The sequence below is a fragment of the Dryobates pubescens genome, chromosome 16 (assembly GCF_014839835.1).
Source record: "Dryobates pubescens isolate bDryPub1 chromosome 16, bDryPub1.pri, whole genome shotgun sequence".
Classification (NCBI taxonomy): domain Eukaryota; kingdom Metazoa; phylum Chordata; class Aves; order Piciformes; family Picidae; genus Dryobates; species Dryobates pubescens.
In genome coordinates this window covers 3,147,503-3,168,951 of record NC_071627.1, presented here as the reverse complement: position 1 = coordinate 3,168,951, position 21,449 = coordinate 3,147,503, and the positions used below count along the sequence as shown (strand labels likewise).

Below are 21,449 nucleotides of genomic sequence, written 5' to 3'. Positions count from 1 at the left end.
ACATTTTCTCAGTAATGCTTTACTACTGCACTTGCAGTGTGAATGTTTCATGGTCCTAGTAGTTTGCAGCATTACAGTGTGCTTGCAAACTTAAGGCTATTTTTACGGCATCTGTGTGTGTCTGTATCACAAGTGGTGTTCCCCAGGGCTCAGTATTGGGACCAGTTCTGTTTAATATCCTTATCAGTGATCTGGATGAGGGGATTGAGGGCACTTACAGTCAGTGTGAAGATGACACTAATCTGGGAGGGAGTATTGATCTGCTTGCGGTAGGAATGCTCTACAGAGGGATCTGGGCAGGCTGGATCAGTGGGCCAAGATCAGTGGTATGAGATTCAATAATTATGACTGGGTCCTGCAAATGGCTCACAACAATGCTATGCAATGCTACAGGCTTGGGGAAGAGTGTCTGGAAAGCTCCTCCTGAAAGGAGGTTGTGGTGAGGTAAGATCTCTGTCTTCTCTGTACTAACAAGTGATAGTATAAGAGGAAATGGCCTCAAGTTGCACCAGAGGAGACTTAGATTAGATATTAGAAGAAAATTCTCTACTGAAGGAGCTGTTAAACACTGGAATAGGCTCCCCAGGAAGGTGGTTGAATCCCTGGAGGTGTTGAGAAGATACAGAGATATGGTGCTGAGGGACATGGTTTAGCACCAGATTGATAGAGTTACATGATGGTTGGACTTGGTGATCTTGAAAGTCTTTTTGAACCAAAATGATTCTATGTCAGCAAAAACATAAAAATAATGTGAGCCTTTCTTTGCACTCAAATTTCACCTTTTAGACAACACCTGAATAAGACAGACAGCCTCGTCTACAGTGGAAGCTTTTGATGTAATGGTGGGGTAGGTTTCATGAAGTGTTTGTATAGTAAACAGTTTCTGTGGGGTTTTCCTCATTTTATGCTCCTACATGCTGAGTAAATGGAGTTTTAAATACATTAGTAGAGAAGCTGAAAATACACTATGCACCTTTTTTTGATATAAATTATTAAGTTGAAGACTTATGGCACTTTCCACAAGGAAAATTCTATAGTTGCTTTGTTCAAATGTCACCCTATTTTAATAATATGAAACAAAGAGGAAAAAATTACATATAAAACACCTTAAAAACAGTCTCTCCTCAAATGACTTTGTTGTAAGGTATCAGAAGATAGGAAAAATTGAGTTGCTGAGGTTCTGAAAGTGGGGGTTTGGGGTTTTTTTGTCATTTTGCTAAAAAGAAATTTGGCATTCAGTAAGTTGCATATACATCAGAATCTGATGTTTTGTAGTAAGTTGGCAAGCGTCTTCTCTGCTTGGAAGTGCTCAGTAACCGCAGCTTGCAGGAATCTGCAACTCTGCATTGTCCCACCTTTTAGAGCAGAACTGCTGAAAGAAGGATGAGACATACTAATTTAAACTAATGTTCAGGAGAAAATGTAGAACAACATCAAAGCATATTGTAACCTAAGTGGCCTTGAGTAGTAAAAATTTTTATGTGTTAATTATACATTTTCCCAATAATCTAAAATTACTGTAAATTCCAGCAATTCAACAGTAGAGAGTTTGCTTAGCAGAAACGACAGGCATGCATCTAGAACAAGGGTCCTAATACCAAATAATTTAAGTATAGTGCTGTGTCAGTACTCACATAGCAGGAAAGAGCATTCGTATGCCTATATTTGTCTTGCAAAAAATCCCACCAACAGAAACTTAGTAATTCAGATCAATTGCTATAGAATAGAATAGAATAGACCAGACCAGACCAGACCAGGTTGGAAGAGACCTCTGAGACCATTGAGTCCAACCTATCATCCAACACCATCTAATCAACTAAACCATGGCACCAAGCACGCCATCCAGTCTCTTCCTAAACACCTCCAGTTTAATTACAGAGAGAACTGCTGCATTAAAAGTCATAGTTATTTTAGCAAGATTTATTGGTGTGAATGGTACTTGTTAAAATCAGTGGCTTTTGCAGTGGGAATTTTGTATTACTTATTTTCTTTTAAAGAATTGCATTATATAAGAATATGTAGTCTTTTATATGTGACTTTTTACTCCATATTCCCAAATTTATTTCAACAGGTTACAAGCTGTTCTCAGCCCACTTACACAACATTAGATCATCCCATGGATGAAGGAACCATTTGCTTTGTAGAATACAATGCCACTAATTAAAATTGAAAGTGAATGGACTGAATTAGAATCAGCTCATCCATCAAAGACTGGCTACTGATTATTTACTGACAGTGCTTCATTTAGCTCTATTAATTACATGAACTGTTAAATAAAGGTTATGGGTTGTATGCCTGAAAATTAAGATTAGAGTACATGAAAAATAATTGTGTGTGCTCAGTGCTGGAGTCTGAAAGTGGTAGATGTTAAATGGAGTGTTCTTGTGAATAATCTAATAAATGGGCTTTTTCGTACCAACATTTTAATTGCAAGTGAGTAAAAGGACAGCAGCTTATAGATCTTTATAGGTTCCTTATGCAAGCTGTGATGGTTGTGGCTGTGGCTCCATAGAACGAAGGAACGCTTGCCTTTGGGGTTTTGCTTTTAAAATAGCTTTTGAGTGTTCTGCCCCAAGTATACCGAGTTTTCAAATACACTGGGGAGAAGAATTTTGTGTACAGTCTTCTACACTGACTGCCTAGCCTTTTCTTACTCCTTTAACCCTTAAATAACAAACATTTTACCACCACTCTCCAGGTATTATTATAAAATTCCATCTATGATACAGAGATAAATTTGTTTCCTGTGTTCCTGCAGCACAGATGTAACCTACAGCTCATTCACATTTGGTAATCTTCATCACTGCTATGCAAACAGTACCTTAGTTGGAACATACCAAAAGCAAGTCTTCAATCATATACTTAGTCCTAGTGATGCTAATTTTAAAAATGTATTTATCTTCATTTTCCTAATAAATACACAATTTGAGTTTAAAAACATACATTCTCTTTGATGGTGATTTAAACTATTCACTGAAAAGCACTCCTATTTTTCAGAAGGAAAAGCACGAGCTACATGAGTTGATGCAGGGAATACTGGCTTTTTTCTGTTCAAATTAGGACATGGCTTTTCAAGGAGGGAGATTCTGCAAAAGCAGTAATGCAAGTGGTAAATTTCAAATGCTCATTTCCTCTGACAGATCTGTGAACTGTGGTAGTTTTGTAATAAAATCCTTTGTGTACAGGAGACATGGTTTGCATGGGAAATGCTTACATATGCATACCTATCTATCACTTTTAAAAGGAGAAAAAAATTAAAACCACCCTAATTATGGAATTGAAAAATACTGGTTTGACCACGTTCCAAAAAAAGGGCTTCAAAAGATGATGAATGTTTGTATTATTTAAGGTCCGTTCCAACCTAAACCATTCTATGAATCTTTGGGTTTTGGTTCAAGAAGGAGCCTTAATTTTCTGCTCAGCCTTGAGCTGTAAGTTTCTGTGATAATCAGGCATTAACTCAGATCCGTTTATAATCAGGGAGGTTGTAGCCAGGTGTGGGGCTTGGTCTCTTCTCCCAGGCAACCAGCACCAGAACAAGAGGACATAGTCTCAAACTGCACCAGGGGAAGTTAAAGCTTGAGATGAGGAGAAAGTTCTTCACAGAAAGAGTTGTTGGCCATTGGAATGTGCTGCCCAGGGAGGTGGTGAAGTCACCATCCCTGGAGGTGTTCAGAAAGGGATTGGATGTGGCACTTGGTGCCATGGCTTAGTAGTCATGAGGTCTTAGGTGACAGGTTGGACTTGATGATCTTTGAGGTCTTTTCCAACCTTATTGATTCTACGATTCTGTGATAATGGAAGTTAAAGCAGAGAATAGCATTACTGTCACTCTACTCACAGACTACAACTGTTAAGAAATTAGTTTTGATTAGCTTATTTTGTAACAGTGTTGTATTTTGACATGGTCTTGCATGAAGTCAGGAAGGGCCTTTTTGTAAAGCTGTCCTGAAAGAAGCATGGCTATGAAATAGACAGGACAGGGAAATGTGAAACAGATGAAGCAGTTGTATGTTATCTGAGGAATGATACTTCTTGACAGGATAGAAATTATCTAATTGCCTTTGAAACACTGTAAAAAGGAATCTGCTTATATATTAGATTCTACATAAATGGTCATTTTAAGAACTGGAAGGTTTGATGTTTGTAACTTCAATTGATGTAGTACTACAAACAAGCCCCCTTTCAAAAGCCATCTGCCAACAGTCTGGACACAACAGTTAAACTATTTCTGTGTTTTTTGGTTTGGTTTGGTTTACTTCTCAGTTGTTTTCTTTTAATCTTAGCACCCAGAAGGATGCACTGTAACATTATTTGTGGAGATTTAGTGGTTATGAACATGCCTTTACTTTCTGTCTGCTGCTGCTACTGCTTTTATTCTGTCCTGTCGTGTTTCTGGTGGCAAGACACCCGTGTGTTGCCTGCTGTAGAATTGTGCAATTCCTATTGAGCACAAAGTAGAATGTACAGGCAGGTTCTTTCAGCATGGGAAGTTCACTTTCTAACCTCCCTTTATGTGTACCAGTTTATGTAACTCTTGGGTTGGGCTAGTGGGATTTTCAATTTTTTTAAATTTGAAGGCTTTTAAAGTTTGGTGAAGCCTGTGTCTACATATTTTAAGTAAAAAAACATGTCTGCAGTAATGCCTCACTCTGTTTTCTTACATTTGCTATGTTGAGAATAGGGGCAGCCTTGATTATTACTTAACACCAAGAAGGCGACGACCTTCAATGCAACAAAAAGTGATTAGTAATTCAATAGGTGACATGTTCCATTAGCAAAGCTAGTATTACATGTATTAGTGATGCTGGTCTGCCACAACCATCTTGTTCAGCTGATGCATCAGAAAACCTAAGATAAATCTCATTCTGCCAAGCAATTGCTCATTATATGTCCATGTTTATATCTGATGCAAGAACACTACCTTATTTTGCAAGGCTGTTATGAGGTACTGTATTGATAGTGATATAGCCATGTTTATACCTAGGTAGGTGACAAGTGGTACAAAAAACTAAAAAGTATTTTGCCAGTTTAGAGTATACCTGGCCTATGTAAAATACTTTCTGTAATTTCAGGTGGAGAGTTTTCCCCCTGAAAACATCCTTGCTCTTTACACCAAACTTCCTTGCAGTTTTATTTCTCTTTATTTTGTTCTGAACACAGCATACATTTACAAAAATGTGTAAATGTGAGTGGTATAAAACCAATCACAATATGTTTTGTTAGACAAGGAATGTGTTCTGCCTGTATTTTATCCTGGTTGTCCTTAAAATCTGTGTATATGCTCTTAATATATTCTTTCAGTTCCCCATAGTATCACCGCGGCTTTAACAGAGAACAATTGTGTAGTTGGAGGAGATGTAATGGGCTGCTAGAAGAAATATTTACATCTGGCATGATCAAAGCTTTTGGAATGTATAAATGTGTAGGTGGGAGGTCTAATTTTTATGTGGGTGGATTTACAAAGACTAAAACACTGCAGTACTTAGCCCTTCTCCCTTTATGAAAATTCAGAATGAAAAAAGCATGTAGTGCCTGATTCTTATCTTTTGGTTTTAATTTCAAGGAGCAGTATTAATTCCTGCTTGTAACTACTTGTTTAAGTCAGAGAATTTTTTTTGTATTTCAGCCCCTATAGTGGCTTATATAGTAAGATGCTTATCTTGCTCAAAAATTGGCATGTTGGAACATATACATGTTTTAGACTATAAAACCCTGGTATTTTAACATGGTTTTGAAAGTCTGTGGAACTGTGGTGTTAGGAGCACTAAAGTGTTCTCAGTGTTTGGTTGTAGTTATGTCTTTGTTCAGTTTCTGCTGGTTTAGTTTCTGTGACACTAATCAGCTCTGAGAGGCTTCTAGAAATCTTTTCCTTTGAAAATTTTTATTCACTTACTTTAAATGGTTACTTGCATTGTGAAAGGCTATTAATAGCCACTTGAATAATCTGTTAGTGCTTGTTTACTTGACTCTGATGGGGAAGTCCTGGAATTATAGATAACCTGAGCTAACAGCTTGCTGAACAGGGAGGTCTTGCTCTCCCTCAGTTGTTTCTGTGCCCCTGCTGCCCTGTGATCTTCCCTGGCTCCCATCTGTAATAATTCTGACTGCAGGGTAACCATCTGAGCTTTCCAGTCAAGCAGAAGAACCCACAAGCCAAGCTGCATGCCAAATTCGTGCTCTGCTGTTACGAGTGTTAATTTACCAGGTGATCAACAGAGTACCTGAGCTGGCTGGAGGTAAGCTCAGGAGCCCATGGCCTGAGGGAGGTTTTGGGGAGAGGAGAGCCACCTGGTGAATTTCCAGCTTGCTCAGAACACTTTCTGAAGTCATAGTGTGAGTCATGAACACAGCATCATCCCAGTATGTGGCTTCTTGAAAACCAGCCCTGTTCTGCAGGCAGGTGATGATGTGAGGAGCAGTTCTTGTAAACAGTTCGTGCATCATTGAAGATGTGCATTTATTTTTAGAAAACATACATATTTTGTGAATATCTTAAAGATTCTGTATGTGTTTACAGCATCTATTTCTTTTACTTTTTGAGCTGTGGGTTGTCAAAGCAATAGAACATTTTCCCTTTTGAAAGTGTTTTTTAACCTATGAGTATGTATGTAACTTTGCTGTTACTTATCTGTATTACTTCAGCACTCCAAGTGTGGAGAGTTGATACACCTATTTGGGATTCCTTTTCCATCTCTTTGTTGTCCCTGTGGTAGTCCCCCAATCCGATTTTGAACTATTCTAGCAACAAATTTCTGTGAATGGGTATCAAAGTCAGTTAATGCCAGTGTATTCTGTCAGTAACAGCAGCTGAGGAAGTGGTTCAGAAACTTTGGAGCCATGCCTGATGCTCTGCACTGGAGGGGTGGGATGGGCAAGTGGAAGTGAAAATTATTCCTCTGCCAGAATTTAATCTGTTGTTGAACCTGTGTCAACCTCTCAAATACCAGGAGGCTGCTGTGCTGACTTCTCTAATACAAAACCCAAGGTAGGAAGGCTTTAGCCCAAATTTTTGAAGCCTAAGTTTCAGCATTATCAAAGTGGTGTTGCTGTGTTTTCCTCTTGTCTCAATGTCAGAACTGATGCATAAGTTCAGTTGATCAGTTAAGTTGTGTCTGCAGTTCAGAAAAGGGTGGTCAGCACCTTTTGGGTCAATACTGTGTTCAGTTCTTCATGTTTTTCTGTGTGTTAGACCTCCTTTCTATGCTTTTTGTTCTGGTGTTTTGGTTTGTGGTTGGTTTTGTTTGGTTGTTTGGTTTGGGGGTTTGTTGTTGTTTGGTTTGCTTTTTTGCTCTCTGTGTGTTTGTTTTGGTTGGTTGGGGTTTTTATTTCTCTTCCGTTCTTTCAGAAAAACCCAAACAAACAATAACCAAAACCAAGACAAAAAGCCCTTCCCATTTCCTTTGTTGTGACATAAGGACTCCCTACAAGATTGCTCTGTGTGTGACTACGAAACTGCCTTTTCTTCTGTCAAAAAACTGCTAGCAAGCAAGTTCAGTCTAAGCAGTACCTCAGCATTACTTGTTTTGCTACCTCTTGGAAGTTTTCAGCTGCTCATGTAATAACAGAATTAGAGGCCTCAATATAGGTTTTGGAACTTTTCTCAGTAGTCCAGTGTTCTCATTCACAGAGAGAGAGCATCACCATATTTATATTTGAGGAGTATAAATCTTAAAAGAAAAAAAGACCTCAGAAAATAGCAGGTATTTTAAATCTCTGCAGTTGGATCTATAATCTGTAGTCTATAATCAGTCCTCAGAAGCAACAGCTAACTTCAGGAAGACAGCAGTAGAAAATAATGCTTGTTTTTTAGCTCCCAGTGTCACTTAATTAAACTTGCTAAATATTCAAATACAAATGAAGTGACACAAGCAAGAGATGTTACATAAATATTGACAGTCACAGACTTTCAGTAATCATCTGTTAAACATGAAAGATCATCGTAATTCAAAAGACCTGTTTAAAATGTTGCATTTTGCAAGTATTTGTAAATGGGGTATTTGTTTCAGACTCAGAGCCCCACACTCTGTTTTCCTTTCTACTCTTCCAGCTCTGAGCATTTGCAGCATTTCTGAGTTGCCCTTGGCACTTGAATGAAACTCTTTTCTGTCTGAGCCTTAAGCAAATCAAATCAGAGAGGACAACCATTGCACCCAATCTTTGGAGTATCAGACTGCTACCGAGTGGAGCACAGAAGCAGAGAAAGCAAGCTGGGTGTTTGTTTGTTTGTTTGTCTGTTTGTTTGTTTGTTTTTAATAAAAGAAATCCTGGAAAGAAGTGTCAGCAAAAACAATACCTAAGCCAGTCAATACCTAAAATAAAGGGTGTGGGAATGTTGCATTGCACCCCTGCAAGCTCTCCCTCAAGAACAAAGTGAGGGATGGCCTGATACAGTGGTAAGTCCTGACATGAGGAAAACAGATTTGGACATTTTATTTTACTGTCTAGCAGAGACAAACTGCATATGTAACATAGTTAGTGTCACCAAGAGATTGACTGCCTGCCTTCCTGTTGCTTGTTCAAGGAGATTTCCATTTACCCTCATCTAACTCCAAGATAAAGAAGGGACCATCTGTTCTTTCTCCTTCACTCCCTTCCTTATTACAGTCCTTTGTTCTCATGGTCTCAAATACTAATTCATCCTCCCCAATGTTCTCAGTACATGACCTGGTCTGTCTAATACCGCATACCCATCTTTCTGTTGGTCTGTTTGGTCCTTAGTTGTTTCCTGTGATCCTTATGCATTAGCAGGCATATTTGCTTAGTCCTGGTGTTTCACTCTATGTTTCTGTGCTGTGCCAATGTGCTCTAGGAAGCCTGCAGCTGGCATGAAGCTTTGGGAGATGTTACAGAATAGAGGTCTGTGCTGCAGCTCTGAACATGGGTTGCGAAGGGTAGGTGTTGGCTGCACTGCTATGCATGCCTCTGTCATGTCAGTAAAGGTTTTCCTTCAAGAGGAACTCTTAAGTAGGCACAAAAAGTAAGGGTCTGCCTTCCATGTCTGTATGGATTTTTATCAAATAATGCTTACAAGAGACAGCCTTCAACAATGACATGTCCTTATGATATCACTGCACAGTTGTTCATTCGCTGGTGGCTATAGACAAGGATGAATTTTGCCTAAAATTGTCTTACAGCAATAGGGATTTTACAGGGCTCTGTTCACTAGCTCTCCATCCCTCCTTCTGTGTTCCCCTTAAAAAAAAATGAAATTGAGTTCCTGTTAGCAGTGGTGAAACACCTACCTGTAAACAATGGTTGGAGTTCTCATGCAAAGGGGGCTTCTAGCATTTTTATGTACTCCATTATTGAGGGCAGCCCTAGGAAGCACATAGTTGAAATAGCATCTGCCAAATGTAGGGGAATTCAGGAAAGAAGTATGCTGTGGCTGATGGCTTTGTGTATGGTCCTGGCGTGATAGCAAAACCTGTACAAATACAGCTCTGTGATGATACTGTAAACAATGTCTGCTTTCCCTTCTTTAATACCTTTTCTAAGCCTGTCTTGATCTCTATGTGTGCATGTTTGTGTGTATGTGTGTGTATATATATACACACACATAAGTATGAAGAGATTGCTCACCCAATAATGATTCATTTTACATCCCAGCCCTTTAAAAACATGTAATGAGCTGTGGGATTTGAGTTCCAGTGGAAACATAGAATTGGATTCAGGGTGTAGCTGCAGTTTGGTGAAAATAGTCACCGTGCAGTAGTGTTGGGACTGTCTCTGGAGATGTGTCTAACAGGTATCTTTGTGTATTTGCACACAAATTAATGAAAGTCACTTCATATGCAGGAAAAAAAAATATTAAGCATCAGCACTTTCAGTTGCTGTCTGTATTATTTTGGAATTGAGAAAAGGCCCCAAGGGGCACAGAAGTAAACATTCATCTAACTTACTTGCAGTATAGTTCCTCATTGTAAATGTGATTGTGTAAATTCCACATCTGTTTGCAGGAAATCATTCTGTGCTGATTTTATTTGAAAATATTTGTGGTCTTGCTATACATTGTTATGCATATTTTTCTCAACAGAGTGTGCACTTAGGATAGTGAATGCTCCCATGGCCTTGGATTTAGCCTTTGGCATATTGTGTGAGCTGCTCCAGCAGTGGGGAATGCTTCGTGCTGGTGTGCCGATCCTGCTGGAGTGGCTGCTGGGAGACAGCCATCTGCAAAGAGACTCTGCGACTTCAGCCCTGGTAATTTTAACAACCAGTTGCCATCTCATGTCAGGATTGCTAAATTTCTGCAGTTTTGTGGTGGGAATCAAATGAAGTATCTCACCTGATGAAGCCTGATGATCACTACTCTCCTATTAACTGATTACAGAGGCTTTTTTAAATTCACATGGACAATATTTATAATAAAAATAAGAGTTTGATGACTGTTTCCTGGTAATATCAGAATGACATTGAAGAGACCAATACACAGACACTGAAATAGATGAAGACACTTCACAAGTCACTGCTGATTTAGCAAATTTTGAGGCTGTAACTAATTGCATTCAGTAGCTTTGCAGACACTGAATTTAAATTGTTGCTGTGCCTGCTGACAGGCACTTCTAGCATTCAAGAACAGTGCTCTTCCAACTGCTAGCTTTTCCAGAGATGTCATTTATCTGTTTGTTAACCTTGTGCCATCTTCCATGTGTGCAGCACACGAAACAGCTCTGCTCACATCAGTTGTCTTCAGGATTATTTACAGCAAGAAAAGCTTTGCCACACTGGTTCTGTAAAAGCTAATACTGTGTAATACACTCTGCTCTCTTTGTTTTGAAAGACTGCAAAAATCAAAGTCATGCTTGAAGGTAAACCGGAAGGAGCAGGAGTGGCTACATCTTTGAGAAGTTCGTTGATAATTAATATGACCTACTAAATACATTACGAAACTTCTCTTAAGCCTGTGGTTTAGGTACACCTTTCTGATCTTTCACTGACTGATACAATTTTCCTCTTTCATTTAATCCACTCAAAATGCTCCATGATACAGCAAATTACCATACTGGTTAGAGAGAGGTCTCTCTGAAATATAAGACAGTTTCACAGGGGAAGGCAAGCACATGTTAAGGATTAGTACTACTATTTACTTCCACTGTTTCCCAGGAGTTATATCATAACTGCCTGATTTGTCAAGGTAAAATTTCTTTTGCAAAGCAGGAACCTTTTTTACTGTGTTTTTTCAAACCTTTGGAAAATTACACACATGAATTCTCACCTTTTTCTATTTAATATAAAGAAGGAGTTCTGTAACAACCTGTATTGCCATTGTTTCTCTCTAACAGATTCTTTAATACCTTATATTATTTTCTGATTATTATCAAGCCCTTTTCTAGCCACTGTTGTTTTTCCTTTTGTTAAGGAAGAAGATGATCACCTATTTGATAAAGGAGAAGTCAATTTTTGGGCAGAGAAGTTGACTCACGTCAGGCAACTCAGTAAGCACATTCTACAGCTTGTATCAGTAACTCATCTAACTTTACCAGATCACGGAGAACTCCATCGACTGTCAAGAATAACAATGGATCAAGCGCAGATGGTTGGACATCTTCTCAGAGCACTGCCTCGGACTCCAGAATTTTCCAGAACTGCAGAATTCACAAGATTGTCTATTGAAAAGGAAAGATTATCAGTCTGCCTTAAAATATTAAACCTGCTGAAATCTGATGATTCTTGCTAAAATGAAAGCTCACCCTTGTGCCATCTTCCATGTGTGCAGCACACAAAACAGCTCTGCTCACATCAGTCGTCTTCAGGATTATTTACAGCTGTGCCTATCTTACTTGGATGTACTGAATTCTAACAATATTCAAGGAATAATCCTTTGCTGTAACAGCTCTGGTAAACCTGCAGCAAACCATTCAGTGTTCAGGCCTAACACTTTTTTTTAATATATGAGTCCACTGATTTATTTTTTTTATTATTTTTTTTCTTCTGGTCACGTGCTGTGGCAGACTGTTCCTTTCAAATGCTTTTGCTCATTTCATTCTGAGCATGGTTTATAATAGCTACTGTAGGAAGTAATGAAGCTAAACCTAATATTTTCCATTCACCCAGGTGCAGGCCACCTGTGTGTTACATTTTATCACACATTTTTTTACCTCCTGTATTTTAATATCAAGAAAAAGTTGATTTGGTCTTCTTTCAAGGTATATAATGGAAGTTATTAAATTAATATACCTTTATACCTTTTTTTTTTTCTTTTAATGTGTTTTGGAAAGAGGAAGAAACAAACCTTGGCCTCTCTGTCTGTGGCAACTTTTAGACTACATTTCACATTTTCCTCTGGAGGAAGGCAAGAACTCTCACTTTGGTAGGAACCTTGCTTTGCACATGACGAGAGCATTAGTTAGACTTCTTCATGCCTCTGTCTTCTCATAAATCAAATAACTACTTTTATAAAATGGCTCTAAAATTAAGACTGCTGCTCCATTGTGAGGAAAACAGTTTCATCTTTACTTCAGAACACCTTGCTCAGGAAGCACTCTTAGAAAGTAAGGTCCTGCTCAGTGGCTAGGTCCCCAGAGGTGTCCCAGAAATGATCTTGCTCTGCAGCACTCAGGTGAAGCAAGTGTGGAGAACACACCGGCGTACTCAGCAGTGCCACCATCTGAAACACAAAAATATTTGCCGTGCTTTGCAGATGTGTTTTTCTGGGAACTGAAAGTGGGCTTCAGTATTAAAATGAAGCATCCATTCTAAATATTTACTTAAAAACGAGATGTTCACTTTCCTGTGGCTAAGAGCTATAACCTTACCTTTGGTCAGATTGCAGCTGGGCATGGCCAAAACAGAGGTGTACCTGGGTCTACGTTGTTGTTTCATCTCCTTGGAAGAGTAACACGTACAATAAACGCCTGTTTGCGTCCAGACTCTTAAGGTAATTGCACATTAGCACAGTTTAGTTGTAAATGTCGACGATGATGGCACAGGTAATTAGCAGTGCTTCCCATGGCCGGTGCCGCGGGAAGGGCGTTGCGTGTCGCGGCACATGGCCAGCAGGTGGCAATGCAGCGCCGTCGTACGCCCCCGCGTGCCTAGACGGGGCTCAGACGCCCTCGGGGCCAGAGGGGCTCGGCCCGGCCCGGCCCAGCTCCCCACCACCCCCCCGCGTCCGGCCTGGCGCCCAGGCCTGTACCTTTACGTCGTCCGGAGCTGGCTTGAACTCGACAGGGTTTGCTTTAGCCGTGCCAGGGGCTGGCTGAGCCTTGCTAGGATATGGCGTGGGCCTGCGTGGCATGCAGTCGCTAGGCTCTGTCGTACGCAGTAGCCAGTTCCTTCCTGCTTCTCGAGTTCAAATAGAAACTACTGTAGTTGAGCTTCCAAATTAGGTTTAGTGGACACCTGAAAGCTGCAGAAGACAAAGTTGCCACTGAAAGATAATTCTGGAACAGAAGTTTAAATGCTTTCTGTAAATTTCCAGTATTCAGGGTTACAATACAACAATGAAACTTGAGACGTTCAGGAGACAAAAGTCAAAAGTTGGAATCTGAGATGAAAGGATGTTCCACAGAAACAAGAAGCCACACTGAGTTCAGCTGAAAAATAATCTATTTGCATCTGTTTTGAGCTCCTGGGGAAAGAACAGCCCAGATCATGTCTGGGACCCACTCTTAAAAATAGTTAAGACCTGTACAACTAATTAGCAGCTGCTGCTTTTGCCATGCCTTCCCAACATTTTTGAGCTAGTGTAGCAACAGCTTTTACAGTAGAAACAGAATTTTGTGTGGTATCAGAATTCCAGTATACTTGTGTGACTTCACTCATGTCAGTGGTTAGCATAAATCAGCTCTTTTTGATTGGTTTGTTTGTGGGTGGTTGTGGGTTCGTTGTTGTCGTTTGCTTGTTTGGTGGTTTGGGTTTTTTCCCCATTGAGTAGAATTTAAAATACATACACAGATTCAATATTGACAAATGGATAAATGCAGACAGGTAACACCATAGTAGTAGATGCACAGTGACCATAAAACTTTAGTAACTTTGTGAAGCCTTGAAGACTTGGTTAATCAGTAAACCAAATGGCTTGAAAATGCTGTCTTCCTTATGGTTTTAAAAGGTAGTTGAAACCTCTGTTATCCACCTTAGGTTATAGAGAGCAAATTAAACAAGTTATCAGCACATAGACATTTCACCATACGCTGCTGGTGACTTTATAACCACTCAATCAAGAACCTTTAAACCTTAAGCATCAATTGCAGATGAGGGTTAGCAAAATTTTATACTGGCATACTATCTGCCATGTGCTTTATCAAAGTCAGTTTATCAAAGTGTTCTTCCAAATGATGGTTAGCACATTGTGTGATTGCTATCATGAACTGTTTACTCAGTTCACTAGCAGGCGGGATGTGCTCTGAAGGTGATGGGTTTCCTTACAGATAGGCTTGGGAGGAGGAAGAGTTTGATTTTGGGTCAGTATGCAAGCAAATCAGAGTGGACCAGAGAGAAAGTTGTAGCAAAAGAGGCATCGTAATGGGAAATTGTGTGCCTTATGGCATCCATCTGCGCTGGTCTCGTGGTTTGGCTTTCAGGTGGGTTCCCGTTTGAGAGGCAGCCCCTTGTTGGTCGGTCAGGAATAGTAACCTTTCTGCAAGGCTGGAAGAGAGAAAGGTAGGAACTCCTTAAGGGAAAGCTGTAGCAGCTCTGCGCGGGTGCGGGCATGGGCACCAGGGGGTGTCAGAGCCCCGCGCATCGTCGTCGGCCCTCGCTGCGGGCCCACCTCCTCTCGCCCGAGCGGCCGGGTTTGCAGCCGGGAGGCTGGCAACGGGGCTGGTTGTGCCGTTCCGAAAAGCGCCGGGAGAGTGGGGAACTCACCTACATGAAGCTCTGGGATACGAAATAAACGAGGTTTGGGCTTATTGTCCCCAGCTCTCCTTTCCCGGGCGTTTTTAAGATCTCTGTTGCCAAGTTCCGCTCAGGCCTCCCAGGCCGCGCGCCCCTCCGCCGGCGGCGGCGGTTCACTGGCGGTGGCTCTGCGCTAGTGGCGGAGTCCGGCTCCAGCCTGCAGCGCACCACCCACCAGACGCAGCCTCTGGGGAGGAGGAGGGGGATGAACCAAACGGGAGCGTGAGCCTCATGGCGACTTGGGGGGGTGTGGGGTTTGCGAAAGCCCGCGTGACGTGCTCCAGGAGCCCAGGCCCCCGTCCCCAACTTGCTTGCTTTTGGAAACGTGTTTTCGAAGCGCGGGGCTCCTGCTGACGTCAGGTCTGCACCCTTGGGCCTCCGGGGCCCGACAGCCAGGCTCGGAAGCTAAAGAGAATCAAACGCCTCTGCTGGCTTTAGCAGCAATAAAACTTTGCGCGTCTGTCCATTCTCCCCTTTCCTGGGGCTCACCAAGCGCGGGAGGGGACAGAGCCACTGCCTCCGCTGCTTTCTCTTGGCGTGTTAGCGCGTCCTTATCGGCGCGGGGGGAAGGGAGGGGGTGGGGTGTTTTGATCGGCGGCTCCCGGCCGGGTGAAGGAACCTCGCCAGCCGACCTGCTGCTGCTTTCGCCCTTCCCGGCGGCGGGGGGGAGGGGGCTGCCCGGCGGGAGAGCTCCCGGAGCAGCGAGCTGGGGCGGCAACCTGGCACAGGCCGGCGGGTCACAAGACCTTGGCGGCTGCCGGGCCGCAGCTGGGGGTGAGGTGTAGAGAGCATGAGACATAGGCCTGAGACGGTACGGGGCGGGAACGATTGCGGGGTAGAGGGTCGCAGATCAGCCCGGACGATACAGTGCTGTCCCGCGACTGCTTGCCAACCTCCCCCAAACTCAGAAAAAAAAACTCCCCAAAAGAGAGAAGCGGCGAGGCGCGCAGCCTGCCAATCCCACTGGAGCAGCGCGGGCCCGACCTTTGTTTCAAACTAATTCTGTGGTAAAGGTTTATTTCCAGTGGGGCGTGAGGAAGACGTGTCCCCGGCGCTGCCGCGCCTCTCCCGCCACACCGCGCGCCCGCCTCTGCCCGGCCGCGGCCCCCACCCGCTGGGATAAGGGAGAGGCCGCTCGGCGGCTGCGCGTACAATCCCCAGCCCGCTGCCGGGGCTGGAGGCCGCAGCAGGCGTGGGGGCGCTAGGTGTTTGGAGAGGGGTGCAAAGAACGGCGTTCCGCAGGGGCGAGCTCGTAAGGCGCAGTGCTACTCCGCCGAGGCCCCTGTCCCGCTCCGGATGCCTCCGACTCGGGAGTACCGGGGACTGTTGGTGGGCAATACAGACAAGCTTGCAGGTCGCCGCCAGCGCGCCCCGCACCCTCCTACAAAACTTTCAACGTTCCGGCGGGTCGAGGCAAGGCGGGCTGGACCGGGGCGGAGCGGGCTGGGGCGGGCCCGGCACGCGGCATGGGGCGGCCGGAGCGGGGCACCGCCCCCGCGGGCCCCGGCGGCGGCGTTTATATGGGGGCGGCGCGGGGAGCCGCGGAGTTCCCGCAGTTCGCCTGCTGCTGTGCAGCCGCCGTCGCCGCCGCTTCGGCTCGGCACCCGTCGTCCCGCCGGGAAGGAGACGGGGATCATTTCGGATCTCAAGAAAACGGCCCTCTCCTATATAGTCGTGGCTTTTCCAAACTCTCCGAGGAAAGCGGGATCTTTCGGTCCTTCCTGTATTTCCGACCATTACAGGATCTAGAAATGTCGACGACACTTTTATCCGCCTTCTACGATATCGATTTCTTGTGCAAGGTAGGGAGGAGCGCAGTTTCTCAGGCGCGACCCGGGCTGCCGGTGCCGCGCTGTGCAAGATAGTGTCCCAGGCTGCTCGGACCGGGGACGGATCCTGGCAGGGCGGGAGGCCTGCGCCCGCCCGGGACGGGGTGTGCGCCGCCTGACAGCTGGCCGGGTTAAAGCAGTGTGCGTGCTGCTGCAAGGCGGCTGATGCAAGGCTGCGAGCGTCGGAGCGGCGTGCTGTGCGCGGTTGCTACGGGGGTGTTCGGGGTGGGTTTTGTCTAGAGGTGCAGAAGCGCCGGAGCTGCTCGGCCCAAGTGTTGCGCTGCCAAGAGAAACTTTTATATAAAAGTTGCATATACAGCAAAGCCTTTAAGGGCTCTTTTTGTTGATTTTTTTTCCGCCCCCCGTTTCTGTCGCGCTCCCTGTGGCACGCTGCCCCTCGCAGCAGACCTGCTTTGGGGGCGGGCTAGGCGGTGCAAACCACCACCCCCCTCCCCCCCCCGGCACCCATGGCGCGCCGGCAGCACTGCAGAGGGGGCACTGGGCGCCCGACGGAGCTGTGGCAGTGGGCTGGCAGTCACTGTGCAACACCCTTTTCTCTCCCGCTCTGTTTTCCCCCGCTTCCCCTTCTCCTCCCCCCGTCCCAGCAGACGGAGAAGTCACTGACCAACCTCAGCAGCATGCTGGATAAGAAGGCCGTGGGGACCCCGGTGACCCCCCCAAGCTCCAGCTTCGCGCCAGGCTTCCTGCGGCGGCACTCCACCAGCAACCTGCCGGCGCTGGCCGGCGGCTCCAAATTTCCCAGCCCCACCGGCTCCAGCTCTTCTTCCACCTCCTCCTCTTCTTCGTCTTCGTTCGGCAGTATGAAAGAGGCGGGCTCCGGCGGAGGCGGCAGCAGCAGCCCCACGGCCCTACTCAACAAGGAGAACAAGTTTCGGGACCGCTCCTTCAGCGAGAACGGCGAGCGCAGCCAGCACCTCATGCAGCAGCTCCAGCAGCAGCAGCAAGCGGCGGCGGCGGCCGGCAAGGGGAGCGGCTCCGGCGGCGGGGCCCCTATCAACTCGACGCGCTACAAGACGGAGTTGTGCCGCCCCTTCGAGGAGAGCGGCGCTTGCAAGTACGGCGAGAAGTGCCAGTTCGCGCACGGCTTCCACGAGCTGCGCAGCCTCACCCGCCATCCGAAGTACAAAACCGAGCTCTGCCGCACCTTCCACACCATCGGCTTCTGCCCCTACGGCCCCCGCTGCCACTTCATCCACAACGCCGACGAGCGCCGCCCGGCGCCAGGGGGTGGCACTGCCGGCGCCGCCTCTGCAGGAGGGCCCCACCACCACCACCACCACCCGCCACCGCACCCCACCGGCAGTACCGGCGACCTCCGCGCCTTCACCCCCCGCGACCACCCGCTGGGCAGCGGCGGCAGTAGCTTCGGGCACCCGCGCGGCGGCGAGCGACCCAAGCTGCACCACAGCCTAAGCTTCTCCGGCTTCTCCGCCCACCATCACCACCACCACCCACACAGCGCCGCCCCGCCGCCCCCGCCACCCGGCGGTCGCCTGGACGCCGCCCTGCTGGAGAGCCCCGGCGGGTCGCGCACGCCGCCGCCGCCCGCCTCCGCGTCGTACTGCGAGGAGCTGCTCTCTCCCCCCTGCGCTAACAACGCATTCTCCTTCTCGGGGCAGGAGTTAGGCAGTCTCATCGCCCCACTCGCCCTCCACACCCAGAACTTCGCCGCTGCAGCTGCTGCGGCTGCCGCCGCCGCGGCCTACTACCGCTGCCAGCAGCAGCCGCCTCCGCCGCCGCCCGGCGGGGGCTGCCCACCGCCTCCCGCTTCGCCGCCCTTCAGCTTCCAGCCCCTCCGCCGCCTCTCCGAGTCGCCTGTCTTCGACGCGCCGCCCAGTCCCCCGGACTCTCTTTCCGACCGGGAGAGCTATCTGAGCGGCTCCCTCAGCTCCGGCTCCCTCAGCGGCTCCGAGTCGCCCAGCCTGGACTCGGGCCGCCGCCTGCCCATCTTCAGTCGCCTCTCCATCTCTGACGACTAGGGGGGCCGGGCATACCGGGCTGCCGCCGCTCGGCCCTGTGGCTGCCAAGCAAGTAAGTTAACGAGTGAAGAAAGTGAATATTTTCTTTTCTTTTTTTTTTTTTTTAATATATATATCTATATATCTATCTATCTCTATATATACACCGAGAGCTGAACAAAACGAAGCATCTTGCAAAAGGGCAAACGACACGAACTGAACAAACCTATTTTTATAGAGAGACCTTGGAAGAAGGGGATTTTTGGTTTGGGTGTGTTTTTTTATCGTTGTTGTTCGTTGGAGACAAGTTGTTATATGCACCAGCAGCAGCCATTCCATCTGTGTTCAAACGAAAAAAAAAAACCAAGCAAAACAAGAGTGAGCATTAGAAAAGACACCACCAGAAAGCAACAATCCGAGGAGCCCGAGTTGTGCCTGTCCAGCTCCTCCAAACACGTACAAAAAAAAGTTACAAACTAGTTTATCGTTCAATCGAGTTCAAATAAAAACCCAGAACGTACTAAACTACAAGGTTTTTTTTTTGTAAAGAGGAAAAGAGAAATCCATCATCCTGCCAAGAATATGCCTTGATAACCTTCCTTTTTTTATATATCTATATATTATTATAACAAATGCTAAAACCTTCATTCCAAAGTTTAATATTGGTTCCATTGCCACCACTTAGTGGATGTTTGGCTTAGAACAATTTTGTTGTTGCTTTATTTGGAAGCACTCAGCTGAGTTTAGTTTGTAATTTGTTGGAGAATAACTGCTGATTTTTTTTTTTCAATTTTTTTTTTTTAGCTGTTTGAGTTGATTGCATGAATGAGTCACTGCACACAACTCAATATGAAACTATTTAACTTATTTATTATCTTGTGAAAAGTATACATTGGTAATTTGTTCATACTGTATTTATCGGGTATGATGAAAAGCAATAGATATATATTCTTTTATTATGTTTAAATTATGATTGCCATTATTAATCGGCGAAACATGGAGCGTGTTCTTTTCACAGTAATATATGCCTTTTTGTAACTTCACTTGGTTATTTTATTGTAAATGAGTAAAATTCTTAATTTAAGAGATTGTATGTAATATTTATTTCATTAATTTCTCTCCTTGTTTACGTAAATCTGAAAGATTGCATGGTTTCTGTAGAGAAATCGGTCTCGATGCTGTGGAAGTAGTTTGAGGAATTTCTATGGGTTTTGTTAGAATGTAAATGGTTGTAGCCCGTCCGAGTTGAAACACACACGAAAAAACAAACAACAGAAGACTGACTTAGCAATCAGACTTAAAAGTGGCAAATCTAATTCAGACTTGTTTAAATAACCAAAAAGTATTTTGTGTTGCCTAACTCCACCAATCACACTGTGATATATTCTCGAAGTGTATGTAGCAATAATTGGGGGTGCTAGTGTTACATCTCGAAGTGCCTTCTTGAGGGTCCACGCTTGCCTTAAATATCTCTCAACCAAATAAGTATTTTTCTTAATGCTTGATAATTTGAATGTAGGGAAGAGTTTTAACTACGGCAAAATTTCGCCACTTTATTTTGTGTAAGAATGGAGGCCATCTTTGGATCTGAAACTTTATACCAGTACATGAACGTGTCTTGTTTAATTGAATTCCAAGACTTGTAATTTATTTTTCTTTCCTTATGTTAGAAAGGCAGGAGTTTTCTAAAACTTCCCTGGACGGTGGATGAATGAGCAGTAGCTTAGTTATGTTTGTACATAGGTACAGATTGAGCACTATGTACTCTTTTGGACTACTTTAACAGAACTATGTTTTGAATGTAACTAAAGGATAAGTCAACTTGAGTTGTAATATATTTTTCGGGAGTCAGTTCACTACAGATTGTGAGACTGTAAACTTTGTACTGTAAATGTTTTGTAGTTCTCCCAATAAAACTTTTTGGAAAAAAACCCGAAATGTAAGGAGAAGTAACCCTTCAGAATGTTAAAACCTTGTCTCCCGGGCAGTGAGTATTTCTTGCTGAACACCAACACCACCTCTCCCCCCTCCCTCCCTTCCCCCCCCATCACAAAAAACGTCTAGCTACAGATTAACCAGTTTGCACTGCACTTCCAGTTCACTCCTCCAGCAATCACTGGTTCGCAGCCAAAGTTAATAAATCCTTCCAGAAGGTTCGACAATGCTAGCAGTGCACTGTATCCTGCTTTAGTTTGTTCTCAGTTTTCATTTCTTTACTATTTTTTTTTTTTTTTTTTGTTATAAAGGGGTGAATGTTCAGACCTTTGCTGCTTGTAGTTTAACAGCTGGAGCAGAAAAAAACGGTGTTTATCAAACAGACGTTGCTGATGGAGCTATATGAGTGTGCCTGGTTTGTTTGGGGTAAGGAGGAACTGGCAGTTTTGTAACAAAAAGGTGTAATTAAGGTTTACCCTTTATCCCAAAAGCTTTGTTCCTCATCGAAGGAATGCAGGCTTCTGCCTCAAAGCTCTTGCCACTCAGGGCCTATCAGGTGTTAATCAGGCTAGGGTTCAATGTGTTAATCAGTTTTCAGGGCTGGGGTTTTAAACAAATTGCCTTTCTGAGGGTATGTTTGTATAACAAAATACTTGGCAGCTTGGGGACTGTTCATTAGTACAGGAGGAATTTCAGCTAATAACTACTATTTGGTCCCTTCCAATCACTCCCTTGAACTAAGTCACAATTTCAACTGGCTTTTGTTGCTCTTTTGTTATACTAATAATAAATGCTGTTAACATTTTGGCATCTCTGGGCTGCCCGGACTGCCACAGTACTTTCTATAAATACAAGGTGGAATGTA

General features: G+C 44.6%; 2 protein-coding genes across 3 annotated transcripts in view; both read left to right on the top strand.

Moving 5' to 3' along the window:
• The window catches only part of LOC104296786 (thyroid adenoma-associated protein homolog), a 39,449-nt gene extending 27,531 nt beyond the window's left edge, over nt 1-11,918 (top strand). The window contains exons 6-7 of the mRNA XM_054168624.1: nt 10,037-10,203; nt 11,363-11,918. Of these exons, the coding sequence (XP_054024599.1) occupies nt 10,037-10,203; nt 11,363-11,680 (485 nt within the window). The 3' untranslated portion in view covers nt 11,681-11,918. The remainder of the gene's footprint in view (nt 1-10,036; nt 10,204-11,362) is intronic.
• Nucleotides 11,919-16,265: 4,347 nt separating this feature from the next.
• On the top strand, nt 16,266-20,587 carry ZFP36L2 (ZFP36 ring finger protein like 2). Of its 2 annotated transcripts, none has more exons than XM_054168488.1 (2): nt 16,266-16,643; nt 17,276-20,587. In XM_054168488.1, the coding sequence occupies exons 1-2, from the start codon at nt 16,308-16,310 to the stop codon at nt 18,668-18,670; spliced, it is 1,731 nt and encodes a 576-aa protein (XP_054024463.1). In that variant the 5' UTR covers nt 16,266-16,307; the 3' UTR covers nt 18,671-20,587. The 2 variants fall into 2 exon arrangements, with proteins under 2 accessions (XP_054024463.1, XP_054024464.1); XM_054168489.1 differs by having other exon boundaries at nt 16,268-16,643; nt 17,279-20,587.
• The last annotated feature ends 862 nt before the right edge of the window (nt 20,588-21,449 follow it).

Bases quoted from the DNA above. Each gene is read 5' to 3' on its own strand.
- ZFP36L2 (XM_054168488.1), top strand. From the start codon at position 16,308: ATGGGGCGGCCGGAGCGGGGCACCGCCCCCGCGGGCCCCGGCGGCGGC. The intron at 16,644-17,275 runs GTAGGGAGGAGC...CCCCCGTCCCAG, and splicing joins ATATCGATTTCTTGTGCAAG to CAGACGGAGAAGTCACTGAC.